The 15,246-nt window shown below is 41.6% G+C and overlaps 1 protein-coding gene across 4 annotated transcripts in view; it reads left to right on the top strand.

Moving 5' to 3' along the window:
• usp34 (ubiquitin specific peptidase 34) overlaps nucleotides 1-15,246 on the top strand; it is an 84,709-nt gene that overhangs the window by 37,697 nt on the left and 31,766 nt on the right. For 2 of the 4 annotated variants that reach the window (XM_084072764.1, XM_084072765.1), the window contains exons 18-31: nucleotides 450-577; nucleotides 1,072-1,161; nucleotides 1,955-2,050; nucleotides 2,621-2,703; nucleotides 3,547-3,701; nucleotides 4,364-4,477; nucleotides 4,858-4,957; nucleotides 6,875-7,037; nucleotides 7,660-7,786; nucleotides 9,322-9,472; nucleotides 11,010-11,128; nucleotides 11,870-12,085; nucleotides 13,429-13,554; nucleotides 14,936-15,058. In XM_084072764.1, the coding sequence (XP_083928890.1) occupies nucleotides 450-577; nucleotides 1,072-1,161; nucleotides 1,955-2,050; nucleotides 2,621-2,703; nucleotides 3,547-3,701; nucleotides 4,364-4,477; nucleotides 4,858-4,957; nucleotides 6,875-7,037; nucleotides 7,660-7,786; nucleotides 9,322-9,472; nucleotides 11,010-11,128; nucleotides 11,870-12,085; nucleotides 13,429-13,554; nucleotides 14,936-15,058 (1,791 nt within the window). The remainder of the gene's footprint in view (nucleotides 1-449; nucleotides 578-1,071; nucleotides 1,162-1,954; nucleotides 2,051-2,620; nucleotides 2,704-3,546; nucleotides 3,702-4,363; nucleotides 4,478-4,857; nucleotides 4,958-6,874; nucleotides 7,038-7,659; nucleotides 7,787-9,321; nucleotides 9,473-11,009; nucleotides 11,129-11,869; nucleotides 12,086-13,428; nucleotides 13,555-14,935; nucleotides 15,059-15,246) is intronic. The other 2 variants (XM_084072766.1, XM_084072767.1) reach the window with 1 other exon arrangement.

Here is a 15,246-nt window from a genome sequence, read left to right on the forward strand (position 1 = left end):
ATCTCATTCCCCAAGTCCCTGGACTTTGAAAAACAGTGAGAGGTATTATGGAGCCCATGTTTATCAGAATAGAAATGGTATTTTGCACTACAGAGCCAAAATCAATACAGGGGGATGGAACCTAAAAGCAAAAGACCCTCAAACACCACGTTGGTACCTCGTATTTTGGGTGATCCAGAAATTAATTCTGTAAGTCAAGGCAATTTCATGCTTCATCATAGGACCATTTCACTTACATATTTTTCATTTGAAAATACATGTTTGTCGAGCGATAAATAGGCCTTACCCTGGATACTGGTGCCATATAAATCCCCTAAAACGTAAATGTTACTACAAATCACAGGCGAATCACTGAAGCCATTAGTTCGTAAACGGACCTGTAGCTTTTAGTCCTTGTGATGAAGTTATGATGGAAGGTTTTAATGTAACTTTGACTTTGTGTTCCTCAGATCCACCTGTCTGAGGGTTTGATAAATGAAGCGGAGAAGCTGCTGTGTTCCCTGGTCTGCTGGTTCACCGACAGACAGATCCGCATGCGCTTCATCGAGGGTTGCCTTGACAACCTGGCCCATCACCGGTAAGTCTGTTTGGTCACAGGGGACATAACGTTGTCGCTATCTGGCAGAAACCTTGTATGTCCAAAATAGTTACTTTATCAGGAAATGAAATAAGTGTTCCAATGGATCCAATGTAGTTATAAAGCTTGTTAATGCTTTTCATTTGTTATAATTTATAGAGCCCACAGACCGACTTTCAACCTGGCTTCCCTATTTTGGGCATGTCATTAAAAACATGACGTGTTGTGAGCTTGGGGATTGGCTATTTTTACTACTTTTGTGTGATACTGTCAAAAATATAAATAAAAAACAAATGATAAAATAGGCGATTAATTTATGACAAAACAGAGACCCCCTGGTATCCCCCCCAAGGACCCCTGGACCCCACTTTGAGAACCAATGCTGTAGATAAATCACACTCTGGGTAAAAATGGAATTTAGACATGGGAAAAATGTATCTCACAAACTGTAAAACATTTTTTTAACAATTCACCTGTTGTATGTCACCTGTCAGGTCTGTGGTCGTCTCGTTACGTCTTCTGCCCAAGCTTTTCGGCACTTTTCAACAGTTTGGCTCCAGTTATGACACCCACTGGATCACCATGTAAGTGACAAATCTATGGCTTACGAACGTAACCCCGGTTATTTGAATACTGTTGGCACTCGCATGTATTCTTAGCTTTGTGCAGAAAAAGGAGACAAGTTCATCCTCGTTACCCAGATTTGGAAAAGGCATTATTAAAGCCTTGTAGTTTGTAATGTATATTTATATTTCAGCTATTCATTTATTCAATACAGCCAGTCCCAAAGTGTTGTGATGTGTGAAAGTTCTACATCTTATGAAAATAGGATTTCTTTGAAGCACAATAATTCATGGTTTGTCTTTTACTACAGTCAATTAACAACACTCGAAAAAAGTATAAAGTAAAGTCTTCATCTGGTGTGACATGTCATGCACTGTCAGTATATGATAAATGCAGATACATCACTCATCTACATAGTATATATAAACCTCTTTCTACGCTGGTTTGACACTCTTTGTCTGTAGATTTCTTGTTTCATGAACACAGTTATTTATTCATAATACTTCGCTTCGATGTCTCGCTATGGGAGAGCGCTCCCGGTCGTGATAAGTGTATAAATGCTTCTGTGATCATGCCAGGGGGCGCTCTTCCATAGTGAGACCTCCCGCTCGTATTATTCAAATAACAGGGGGTACGTTCGTAACCTTTAGTTTTCTTGTCCTGGTTATACATGAAGGTTAAGTTTAAAGAAATAAAAATGAATGACATATAATAAACTTAAACATTTCCCTGTGATGATGTTTCTCGTGCAAGAGTGTCGGTTGATGTTTGTATTGACTGAACATTGTTTGTGTTTGTGTGGTTTTGTCTCAGGTGGGCAGAGAAGGAGCTTCACATGATGAAGTTGTTCTTTGAGAACCTGCTCCACTACATCCAGGAGGTCAGGGAGCAGAGGCACAAGTTTGCACTGTGAGTCTGCCCTTTGTATTATTCAGATAAACACACACACACACGCTTTGTCAGTGTCTTGTTTTTGAAACTGTTGACGTCGTTGGCTGACCAGATAACAAATATTTGCAATGTTTCGATTGAGACTGGAGTGTTGCATGTTTTTCCCCCTGTTTACCCTAAGATTCCTGTATTTTTACACTCTTAAATTACTCTCTAAATACATAAATGCATAACACAGCCTATAAGATTGTTTCTATCCATTGATCATTTCAAAGAGTTTGATGGAAATTATTCCTTTCTAGTTTTTCTTCCTGCCAAATCCCTGAATGAAAATCCCCTGTTTAGGACATTTACATCATGCGCCTCCTCTGTAAAAACATTATGCACTTTTCGGTGTTTAGTGACTGCACACAAATCTACATTTAATTTCTGCAAGTTATTGCTGTGCCCTTGTCAATTTCCCACGTCTTCTGCATGTGTTGTTGAATGCCCGCCTCTCCTGAATGGCGGTAGGTAAAAAGCTGTATTTTCCTAACTACAGTACAGAGTCGTTGAATGTCTGTGTGTTCTTCTTGTCCACCGTTTCAGGTACGGCCACAGCGCGGAGGTCCAAGTCCGTCTGCAGTTCCTCACCTGTGTCTTCTCCACCTTGGGCTCCCCTGATCACTTCAGTAAGATTCACATCCACCCACAAAAACTAAAACCACAAAACGTATGGTTAAGGGATTTTTTCCCAAAGAATAATGGTTAGCTTCTCCCTGTGTTGTGTAGAGATTTTAGTCAAAGATTAACTCGGAGATTAATTAACATTTTTCTTTTTTGTAAAGAATTCTTTGTTCATCTCTTCCTGTTCAACGGTGCATGGTCAGATAACGGTGTTGAAAGAGAGAAAGCAACCTGAGAAACTTTAACCTAGAACAATGACTGTGGGACACTGCTTACTTAGTGAGCCAGGCCGGTGAACACTGGGACCCATTCAGTGTCACACAAAAGGATGACGCTGCATTCAGCTGGTTTTGATTCATTCCGGCCAAAGTTGTAACACTAGAACTCATCATATTTCTCACCTGTCAAACTGCATTTGAACCTACGAAAATCACAGTTAACACTAGAGCCAACCCTGATGTCAATGGAACGCCAAAAAAGAACCTTTAAAACTTATAGACGCCAAACGCATTGTGAACACTGTAAAGTGGAAATGACAGTCATGTGTTAACCGCTTAGGACCAATATACTTCATCATATGACAAATAGCAAAAATAGCAGATCTAGAATTCACAACAGGTCGCATCGCATCATTATAGACAATTAAAAATATATTTCAAAGAACATTTTCCCACAATATGGACAGGTTAATGTGGTGTTAATGAACGGTCATTATCAAGTATAATGTAGGGAATTAGATCATAATCAGTTAAAATAATTATATAATGAATAAATCAAGAGCACAACTAAAGTGACTGTGTGCTCCCTGTGTTGATGGTGTCTCCCGTGCTCTGCTGTGTGTCTCTCAGGGCTGAGTCTGGAACAGGTGGACATCTTGTGGCACTGTCTGGTGGAGGACGCTGAATGTTACGACGATGCCCTCCACTGGTTCCTCAATCAGGTCCGCAGCAAGGACCAGCACGCCATGGGCATGGAGACGTACAAGCACCTCTTTCTGGAAAAGGTCAGCACATGGACGGGGAGAAGCATCTGTGTCATTTTTAGATTTGAGCTAAAAAGCATTATTTTACACTTTGCCTATTCAAAAATAGCAGATATACAAGCTCATAGAGTGGCACAGAGTGCCGCACTACGGGCTTGTAGATCTGCTATTTTAGAAAAATCATGAAGATTTGTGCACATCTTTTAATATATATATTTTTAAAGCAAACATTTGTAACTCAAATCTTTGCTTCTGGGGGTCCCTGAAACAAAATATTTTGAGATGGGGGTCCATGGCCAAATACATATCATTTTGGGGTCCTTGACATGAAAAAGTTTGAGAAGTTTTTTCAAAAAAACAGTTAGGATTTAGAAGACATTTTGTAGAATCGGCCTCAGGTCTTAAAGGGTTAACTATAACACTTTTTCACCCACTCCAAAACACAGTTGCGCATTGACAAATACATAATGTATGCATCATAAGTTATATAGCACAGAATAATCACAGGAACAGTAGAATTTGATTAGCACATTGTGTGCTTAAAACCCTGCAGGCACTTTGTGTAGGAGCGAGACAGAAAAACCCACTAATCATATAAACTCCTCACCAAAGTTCCAGTTCCACACAAAGCCCAAACTGTTACTGTGATACTGAAACTTGTGTGTGTGTGTGCTTGTGTTCAGATGCCCCAATTGAAGCCAGAAACCATCAGCATGACGGGCCTCAACCTCTTCCAGCATCTCTGTAACCTGGCACGCCTGGCAACCAGCACCCTTGACAGCGCCTCCAACTGTGAGGTACCAAACATTCGATCTGCTATTCTTAAAATATTTGTATACATTTTGAAAACTTGAAATGGGACATTCTGCACAATTTGTACTTTTACTTTTGGTACTTTAAGTGCATTTTGATGCCAATACTTTTGTACTTTTACTCAAGTACATTTTGAATTCCAGACTTTTACTTGTAACAGAGTATTTCTATATTGCAGTATTGATACTTTTACTTAAGTAAAACATTTGAGTACTTTTTCCACCACTGTTAGTTACTATACTTTTGACAGACTTCTCTCAGCACTATTGGCTGTTCCTCTGTTATCCCCGTGAGCGCTTATAATCTAAGCACCCTGGTTGTCTGTCTGTCTTGTCTCTCTGTCTGTCTCTCTGTCTGTCCCCAGCTGTGCGGGATGGACCAGCTGTGGGGTATCGCCCTGAGGGCCCAGTCAGCTGACATCAGCCGCGCAGCCATCCAGTACATTAACTCCTACTACATTAATGGTCAGTATACGCTCCAGCAGTAATTGCAGATTACTTGCAGAGAAAATGTTTGCTATGAATCCATTCCTCAGGTGCTTTGGGCATAATCTGTTGGGCTGTGGCTCTACTTAGGCCTGTCACAATTATTACGTAATCGTCTAATCGCAATTATTTTATATAATCACAATTTTAATCGTCATAATCAATTCCATGTTAAAAAAAGTCATATATTTTCCAAAAATGTCCAAAATTGTGGAAATAGCAGATCTACAAGCTCAAAACGCGCCGCTGGAACATTTTTTGAACTTATAGATTGGCTATTTCCACAATTAATGTTTATTTTTAAGTATAAAGTAAATAAATGTGTTATTTGTCATATCTGCCCTGTGCAACTCTTGTGGCTAAAAGCCAAACAGAAATGTAATATGTATTCATAACGTTCCATTAATTTTCAACGACAGAAACACAATTAAAATCGTTAATTGCAATTATTTGAGTGACAATTCATCGTCAACTTAAATTTGTAATGGTGACAGCCCAGCTCCACTGTGAAAACACAGGAACAACGCTTACTGTACATGTAATTAAATATTCATGAACCAAGAGTTGCGATTTTACAACCTGCCCTGTTCTGACACAGTTTTACCTCTAGTAAATCAAATTTGACATTCACCATCTGGTGGGTGTTTTAATATCCCTTGCTCCCCTAGGAACATGTTAGCAAGCAGTAGGGCTACACAATTATGACTAAAATGTTAATCCCAATTAATTTGATGAATATTGTAATCACTATTGTAATCATTATCAATCATAATAATTGATGATGATTATTTTATTATAATCTTTTCACCTTTGTTACACATTGTGCTTATCTTTGCTGTATCTGGGCCAAATAGTATTTAATGGCTTCTGTGATTTTTATTCCGCTTGTGTGAGCCTAGTGGATGGAGAGGTGGGGATGTACGGTGTTAAAGTGATTGTTAACCTCTGTGTAATGGTGAGGAGACTAGGGGCAGGGCGTAGCAGCTTACCAAAGAAGATGTTTGAATGAATTGCCAATTACATAATGTGAAAACCTAACATCATTTATACCTTCGAAATTGTGCAGCGCTACTAAGCACAGCAACAGCGCCCTTAGCTTGAATTACTGTAAATCTCTCTCCCTTTAACTACGTGAACCCTAGCGTCCCTATTCTGGGATGAATATTAGCAGATCTACAAGCTCACAACGAATTACAAAGTGGCACATTGCGGCTATTTTCGGCAAAGAGATTTGGTATAGCGGAAAATACTAACAAACTCATGGCATGGGGTCCTTTAATGTCCAAACAACAACACGGTGGACCAAAGGCAGCTAAAGTGAGAGAAACTTAACTAAGGATTTAAAACAAAATAAAAAAAAGAAGGGGGGAATAAAAGTTTGGCGTAGGAGTGATTTAGTGAAGTTCTTAACCCTGCTGACGACGACTAGTGGACTCAAGTGAATGTCTTATGAAAAGTTGCAATGTGAGAAAGTGACGGAGGGCTTGTTACATGGATATGGATGTACTGTATACAGTCACTACAGAGGAGATCGCTACAGTGGTTTATGTACAAGAACGTATCCATATAGTATCCCATGTGTATATGCGGTGCGGTTAATAGTGCGGGCACGGATCTATAAATAGGATGATATAATCAATGCGGTTGGATGGCGGATGGATAATGAACGTGTACACAGGGATTCTGGTGATGAAAAAGCCCATCCGCGCATCTCTAACGTGTATGTAAGTCACTTTAGACTTTGCCCTCTAACTGGGCTCTATGGCTAGCTTTTCATCTTCATGGAGTCATGAAGATGAGCGGTTACACATAGAGAACCACTGCAGGGTGGTGAAGCCTGCGACGAATCATAGAACTAAGAGTTCAAATATATATTGTTAACTTCTGCTCCTATAGCTGGTAAGACTGGTCTGGAGAAGGAACAGGAGTTCATCAGGAAGTGCATGGAGAGTCTCCTGATGGCCTCAGCCAACCTTGAGAAGGACTCTCACACAAGCCTCATCAGCATCGAGAGGGGACTGCTCATGCTCAAAACTCACCTGGAGGCCTTCCGACGAAGGTATACACACACACACACACACACACACACACACACACACACACACACACACACACACACACACACACACACACACACATACACACAAACACAGCGACGTGGGGATGTGTATGTTGTGACTGCACAAAACTATCATACTAAAGACATGGAAGATTAACCCATTCAATCGGGGAATGCATATGTCATCTTTTGATTTCTTTGGCTATTTCAAAATAGCAGATCTACAAGCTCTATCACTTTTTTTTTTTTAAACATTTTTAAAAATGTGTGCAAATCTTTGGATATTTTTTAAAAGTCAACATTTGTATTTAAAATCTTTGCTTCTGGGGGGTCCCTGGAACAAAACATTTTGAGATGGGGTACGCGGCCAAATACAAATCCCAACTTTTCCATGTCAAGGACCCCCAACTCAAAATATGTTGCCTCACCCTCCCTCCCAGAAGCACAGATCGGAGTAAAACAATTTCATTTAAAACACACACACGTGTGTGTGTGTATCTGCTATTTTTGAATAGCCAAAGAAATCCTAAAATGACACGGATGTATTCCCGGTCTTGAAATGAATTAAGGGTGTGATAAACTCTTTCCTCTTCTCCCGTTCACCCGCTCTCCTGTGTGCCAGGTTTGCGTACCACCTGCGCCAGTGGCAGATCGAGGGCACGGGCATCAGCAGCCACCTGAAGGCTCTCAGTGACAAGCAGTCTCTGCCCCTCAGGATCGTCTGCCAGCCCGCCGGTCTTCCCGATAAGGTAACAGCCGTGATGGAATGTGGGCCGTCTGTTTCTGTCACAGAATCAGATTCCAGTCCAGAGCTATTAAAATGATCAAAATATGAATGAGGACTTAGGTAGGAGTTCTCAAATTCTGCACGTACCCAACCCAACGTTTTCAGGTTCTATTACCCCCAAAAAGGATTTTTTAACTGCCCCTAGGGGCCGAATGGTAAGGCTGACGAAAATGGCAGTGGATGCGTTGGATGCAGCTCAAAGTGAACTTTACTTGGGTATCTAGTTTGTTGCCGTCCAACCTTCCTAGCCTGTGTTATAAGATGTTTTCAAGATGTTTTGGCCATTATTTCTGGAACGGAAGGTCCAATCTGCTCAGTTCAAAGCTTCTTTGATGATTTGAGGACATTAAGCATTTTATGACACTTTTTCTGACACGTTTTCTGGCCTAAAATTATGGTAATCGTTCGGGCCGACCCAGTTAGTGCCGGGCCTTATTTTTCAGGCCCGTTTGGGAACTCTAGACTTAGATCATTAATACATTCCATATTTGCCAAGTGCCGCATCGTGCAGACTGCACCGTTCTGTGGCCAGCATCGTCTGAGCAAACAACAAGGCCATGCCATGTTCATTTAGTTATATAGGCAAAAACCGAAAGCTTGCTGATATTCCCAGATCAAATATTTATTGGCAGTTTGTAAATTAACGTGATGTGGAAACCAGTATCTCATTCTGCTGTTGCCATGAATAAAAAATGAGCACGATCATAACAAATTCCTGACACTGCAGCACAGCCACTACGACCAGCTAGATGAGTGGAGCTCCTGGCTTCCTTCACTAGTGGGGATGTATGGTCTAGCACAAGCAGAACAGATAGCGTCGATAAATTGCTTTAGTTTTTTATGAAATACATAGATTGAGTAGTTAGTATATCAACAAATCATTTAAAATAATTAATGTTGTTGTGGTTATGAAACGGGGATGCATTTCCTTTTTTGTGCCACATCCCCTGTTACTTTATATATAGATCTAGATCAGGGGTTTTCAACGTTTTCAGGCCAAGGACCCCCTAGCTGAGAGAGAGATGTAGCAGGAACCCCCCCCCCCTCTATATTATATAAAATTGTGTTTCAGATTAAACTTTTTTTTTACTTGGTCTGCTCTTTTTTCCCTCTACACCTATACCTCTTTGCCAAAAATAGCAGCTCTACAAGCTCACAACGCCTCGCAGCTCGAGGCGTTGTGAGCTTGTAGATCTGCTATTTTTGGATAAAGTTCTCCTCAGAAAAGGGATGTTAGGGTTCAAGTGGTTGAGGTAAAAAAAATAATCATATCACACAAAGATTTGGCGGACCCCCTGTAGTAACTCTGAGGACCCCCTAGGGGTCCCGGACCCCCTGTTGAAGACCCCTGATCTAGATCTTTATCTATATATATATAAAAAAAAAAACTCAAATCCAGAAATCCTACACAATGCCAAATTCATATTGGAGGAACCTGCTCTCTCACCTGCCTTTTTCCACACACATGCATTATCGCTTTTCATTGTTTTTTTGTAGATGACCATCGAGATGTACCCCAGTGACCAGGTGGCAGACCTGCGTGCCGAGGTCACCCACTGGTACGAGAACCTGCAGAAGGAACAGATGAGCCAGCAGGCCCAGCTCCAGGAGTTTGGACAGAGCAGTCGGCAGCCTGCAGACTTCCCAGGTAACTCCTTAGTCCTTTTCTACAAATGTCTTCTAAATCCTAACAGTTTTTCTTTTATGTATCTGTTTTTTTTTTTTACTTCTGTTGCTATATATCATGGGTTTTCAACTGATTATGAACCAGGGACCACCACCCTGACTGAGAATCAACCTGGGGACCACTGTTGTGTTGGGAGGGGGGATATGGGCGTGGTGTGGGGGAAAAAGCTTGAAATTAAATAATGACTGCCTTAATTGAATTTGTTAATTCGAGGTGAATTAAATCTAGCCCTTAACAGTCATTATTTAACTGAGATATGCTGTTCTCTTCTCTTAACCTTCCATATTAAACTCATGTTGACTGATTCATTGCAACATACTGTATGTATGAGCAAGCACATATGCGATTGATATGGGCACATTTCCTACTAATGATGACTCAACCAGGTAAACCGGTACAGTTTCCCTTGAAATTCTAACTCCCATTTCTGTGGAAGTTCTTGACATCCAACTTCCAAGTAACGGACAACATTGATGCGTCATCATACATCACTGTTTCTCAACTAGTGGTCGATGAAATTAAATATAATACAAATCTTCACTTTCCTACATTACTAAATGCATGGTCAGGGACCACATGCAATACCTTCACGGACCACCAGTGGTCCACGGACCACCAGTTGAAAACCCATGCTATATATCAATGGTTCTCAAACCTTTTCATGTCAAATACCACCCAAAATGATATATATTTGGCCGTGGACCCTCCGTTCTTAAAATATTTTGTTCCAGGGACCCCTAGAAGCAAAGATTTGAGTAAAAAATGTCTATATATATATTCAAAGTTTTGCAAACATTTTCAAGATTTCTCTTTTTTTTTTTACAAAATAGCAGATCTACAAGCTCATAGCGCGGCACTCGATGCCGTACTATGAGCTTGTATATCTTCTATTTTTGAATAGCCAAAGAAATCTAAAATGACACACATGCATTCCCGGATTGAATGGGTTAAAAAAGGCTGGGGAAAAAAGCTACATTAAAGACTGCAATCAAGTGAGTACTTGCAAACAAGTCAATAGTTTGACTTGTTTTACGTTTGGCTAGAAGCACTCTTATACTTATTGACACTTGATATTATTGGAGTAGAGCACATCTCATGCCAACCAAAGACAGACAGAGAAAGACAAAAATATATACACATTGAGGGTCTGGAATGTCCTACCTCCAATGATCACATTTAATTGTTAATAATTTATTAATTTATGCAAGTATGCTAATTGGAACATGTCTGTTGATATATCCCAACTACACCATACACATTGGCGTTTCCAGGGACTGTTCATGTCAAAGTCTGAAGATTTGGGCAGTACAGTTTCAGCAGTATTGCTGCACACCATTAATATAATAGTGGCCACTGCGCAACTTTCACACGTGTTAGGATTGAAACTTCGAACAGTAGTCACTCGGGTTGATTAACAAAAATAATGCATATGGGGAAAAAAGTTAACCAAAAATATTTGATCCATTCACCAGTGTTGCTAACCTTGTTGATTGATAAGATGATGTCTTTTCAGCCGGTGGTTTGATGGGACCAGTCAGAATGATCTCCTCTGGCCATGAGCTGACAACGGACTACGATGAGAAGACCCTGCATGAGCTGGGGTTCAAAGACATGCAGGTGACCACTCTTGTTTTTCTAAATGGATATTCCCTTCAATTATCTTCTCCCCAACTCATCCTTTTATTGACGACTTGATTTTCTGCCATTAACACATTGACCGCCAGAGGTTAATCTCATAATGTACTCACCAGTGCCAACGTTTAATTGTTGTTTTTTGTTTTTTTCACGTCGCCATAGACCTTGCTAAAATCCGTAAGATTGAGCTGTGCACTGTTTGTATACATCGCGGACATCTGCCTGGTTCGAGCAGTGAAGACCACGTGTCAAACGGGGCATCCATGTTGTAGTTAGAACGGTTTATGTTAAACAGTGATCACCGAGGGGAAAAAACTACAAGGAGAAAATGGGGTTTCAGTTTCGTCATTAGAACGAGGGCCGACGGGATCAGCAAAACCGGAATCCCGAATAATTCTGTTTCCGATGGTGTTACAATGAAATGGTCCGTGTCGAAAATTGAAAAAAGTTTTTTTTTTCGAAAAAAAGGAAAAAGCACCACAGCCCGTAGGCTACGGGATCGGCGCTTTACGGTTGGATTTATCGGCCCATAGGCTACGGGCCCGGCGGTCAGAGTGTTAATACTACTGTATCTTTATTGCTGTGATTAATTATTGTTTACTTTTATGTAACATTAACTTTTCATCTTCCTCTGACCTGAAAAACACACTATCTGAATCAAAGTTTGGTTTCTTAACCCAACTGAACCTCCTATCTTGTCTCCTCCTGGCTCTCTTCCCCCAGATGGTGTTTGTGTCTCTGGGTGCTCCGCGGAGGGAACGGAAGGGGGAAGGCGTCCAGCTGCCAGCCTCGTGCCTCCCTCCCCCCCAGAAGGAGCACATCCCCATGCTCCTGCTCCTCCAGGAGCCACACCTCACCACCCTGTTCGACCTGCTGGAGATGCTGGCCTGCTTCAAACCTCCCGTCCCCAACGCAGAGAGAGCCCTGGAGAGCCCTGAGGTGGGTGTACAGTGCGCGCACGTGTGTGTGTGTGTGTGTGTGTGTGTGTGTGTGGGTGTGTGTGTGTGTGTGTGTGTGTGTGTGTGTGTGTGTGTGTGTGTGTGTGTGTGTGGGTGTGGTGCTTGACTTGTCTGGATAGGTAGAAATGGTGAATGAGGCCATCAAGGTTTCTTGTCCGCAGGAGTATTAAAGGAGAATTCCTCCCGACGTTTAGCTTTTATATATGATATATATATATTTTATATTATGATATCCTACGATGAGTGGTACAGTAGAAAAAAATCATAACTCCATCTCGAGTCGACCGCAGCTAAAAACCAGAACCTATGGTACTTGTGCTAGATCTTTTTTTTTGGTGAGATCTAACGTTCTTATGGACAGAAAACACTCCACAGTGTTTATGTTGGATGCGCCTCTCCAGTCCGGAAGTCTCGCAAGACGAGATTTCACCCGTGACGTCATCCACGTCATAGATATAGAAACCTAGATACCTCATTGGCCTCTGCAGTTCGTTGGAGCGACCTGTTTGGTATGGTGGCTGCCATATTTCCGGGGGGAACGGGCACTGGCCAATCACAGCGTGTTGACTACTGGCCAACCACAGCGCGTCTTTTCCAGGACTTGTCAGCATGTAGTTGTCCCGCCCCCACCTGCCTCTGATTGGCCTACTGAACGCCCCCTTCTGTGACGCACGCGGACATTTCCAGCTGCCCCCCCCAGAAGCGGAAGCGCGTCCGCCATACAGACGCTTCAGAGCCAGAGGAGGCGTCTACCTTTATATGTCTATGATCCACGTCACTTTGTCAACACTACGGCGACACATTTGGGACAAAATTGTGGAGGGTTTTCTGTCCATAAGGACGTTAGATCTCACAAAAAAAGATAAACAAAAAAAGCTATTAAAATACGCGATCTAGCGCAAGTCCCATAGGCTCGGGTTTTTAGCTGCGGTCGACTCTGGATTGAGTTATGATTTTTTTTCTACTTTACCACTCGTCCTAGGATATCATATAAAAGGTAAGAAAAACGTCGGGCGGAATGCTCCTTTAAGGTCTGCAGAAAGCCTCCATCTGCTTGATGAGCTCTTCTACGAAAGGTGGTTCCTGCTCTCCCACCAAAAAGAACTCGACACAATTACACAATGCCAGCTTCATCTCATTTCTCTCCTATTCCTCCATCATTCTCACATCAGTCTCTGTATATTGCGCTGCTTGTCAGACTTGTCCTCTCATGCAGTTAAATTAGTTTTCCACACGAAAGGCTGCAGCTTTACAAAATTGCCAGATCATTTTATGTTGAGTGTGTGTGTGTGTGTGTGTGGTGTGCATGTCTTGTCCACGCAGAGTGCACGGTGCGAGGAGCTGCACCTCCATGCAGAGAACCTGTCTCGTCGGGTCTGGGAGCTGCTCATGATCCTGCCGACCTGTCCCAACATGCTGCAGGCTTTCCAGAACATCTCCGATGACACGGTCAGTCACCTTGTCCTCTGCAACCATCAATTGACCCGGTCAATAGCTTCACTGAGAACGACTGTTATTGTAAACGACAGTAGCATGAATGCATGTATTTTCTGCACTTGGATTTAAGCTGCCAATTATGGCAGCGTTGGTGCCGTGCTCTGCTCTACTCACCAAGATATACAGTACACAAGGAATTGAACTGCAGCATCGACATTTATGTTTCACCCACATAGTAAAGTGTGGCATTTAAGTATTGCTATGCAACTGCTGTTTATCTACCTTTTTGTGTCCCTACCACAAAAAATCATCAATCAAGCTATTGCACCATCAAGATCGATGCACTCTCCGCATAGCAGATGCAGTAGTGTTGATTTGAACAGCACTTTTTTTTCAGTTTTAGTCATAGTCTTTTGAATCAAATTCCATTTCGTTTTAGTCATCTAGTCATCTGAAATGTTTTACTGTTAATCTAGTTTTAGTCGACTAAATATCATAAGATTATAGTCGACTAAAATGTATTTTGGTGGTGCCTTGATGGGCATCATAATGTCTGATTTTACACTTGGTTGCACGCTGAAAATAGCCGATCTACAAGCTCACAACGTGTCGCAGCGTGACGCGTTGTGAGCTTGTGGATCTGCTATTTTCAGAGCGCAACACCCGAGCGCAGCCAAACATAAAATTACGTTACATTACATTAGTCATTTAGCAGACGCTTTTATCCAAAGCGACTTACAATAAGTGCATTCAACATACTGTAGGTGGGGAACGAAACTACTAATCACCAGAAGCATTAAGTGCATTCTCTTCTAAAACAAGCAACCAAGAGTATACCTAGCACTAAAGTAAAAGTGCAATATATCAGCTACCTACTTTCATAAACCGATGAGACAAAGTAGGAAAATCAAATGAGCAAGAGCTAAAACAAAGAAGTGTATCAAATAAACAAGATCCAATAAAACAATAAAACAAGAGTTTGTACAACTAGTTAACAAGTAGGCAAGGCGAAGAGGAAGGTTAGTGTTTTCTGAAGAGGTGGGTTTTCAGCCTGCGGCGAAAGATGGGCAGTGACTCTGCTGTCCTGACACACACAAAATGACTTGTCTTTTAGTTCTACTAGATCTCTTCTCCACTAATCCCTCACTAACATTTTAGTCTAGTTTTTAATTGTTGACGAAATTGTCAATATATTTAGTTTTAGTCATCATAGCTTAGTTTTTATTTGTTTTTTGTCAGTGAAAAAAGGTTGTAGACGAACATTTTTCGTCATAGTTTTAGTCGAAGAACTCAACACTGAGATGCACGTTATTTATTAAAGTGTAGCCGTGGCTCTATCGGCGGATGACAGACCACTTAGATGAACCTCTGTTATTCATCTGCTGTGTCTTAGAGCGGTGAGGGTCTGTGTTGGAAGGACCTGCTGAGGATAAAGAGTCCTCACAAGCTGCTGTACGCCCTGGAGATCATAGAGGCACTGGGGAAACCCAACCGGCGTATCCACCGAGAGTCCACGGTGAGAGAGAGACCCATCAATCAATTAGGATTCTTCTTCACACATTTTTATTATAGCTGGTTGTTAATGTTTGTTTTGTCGACTCCACAGGGCATAGTAACCTCTACTACACAGTACACACTCTAATAAACATGAACATTTACTCTGTTGGTCAGTTTGGGTTGGGGGGGTTTAGGGTTGTCCACAGC

This window comes from Gymnoscopelus microlampas (assembly GCF_963454915.1).
Source record: "Gymnoscopelus microlampas genome assembly, chromosome: 2".
Taxonomy (NCBI): Eukaryota; Metazoa; Chordata; class Actinopteri; order Myctophiformes; family Myctophidae; genus Gymnoscopelus; species Gymnoscopelus microlampas.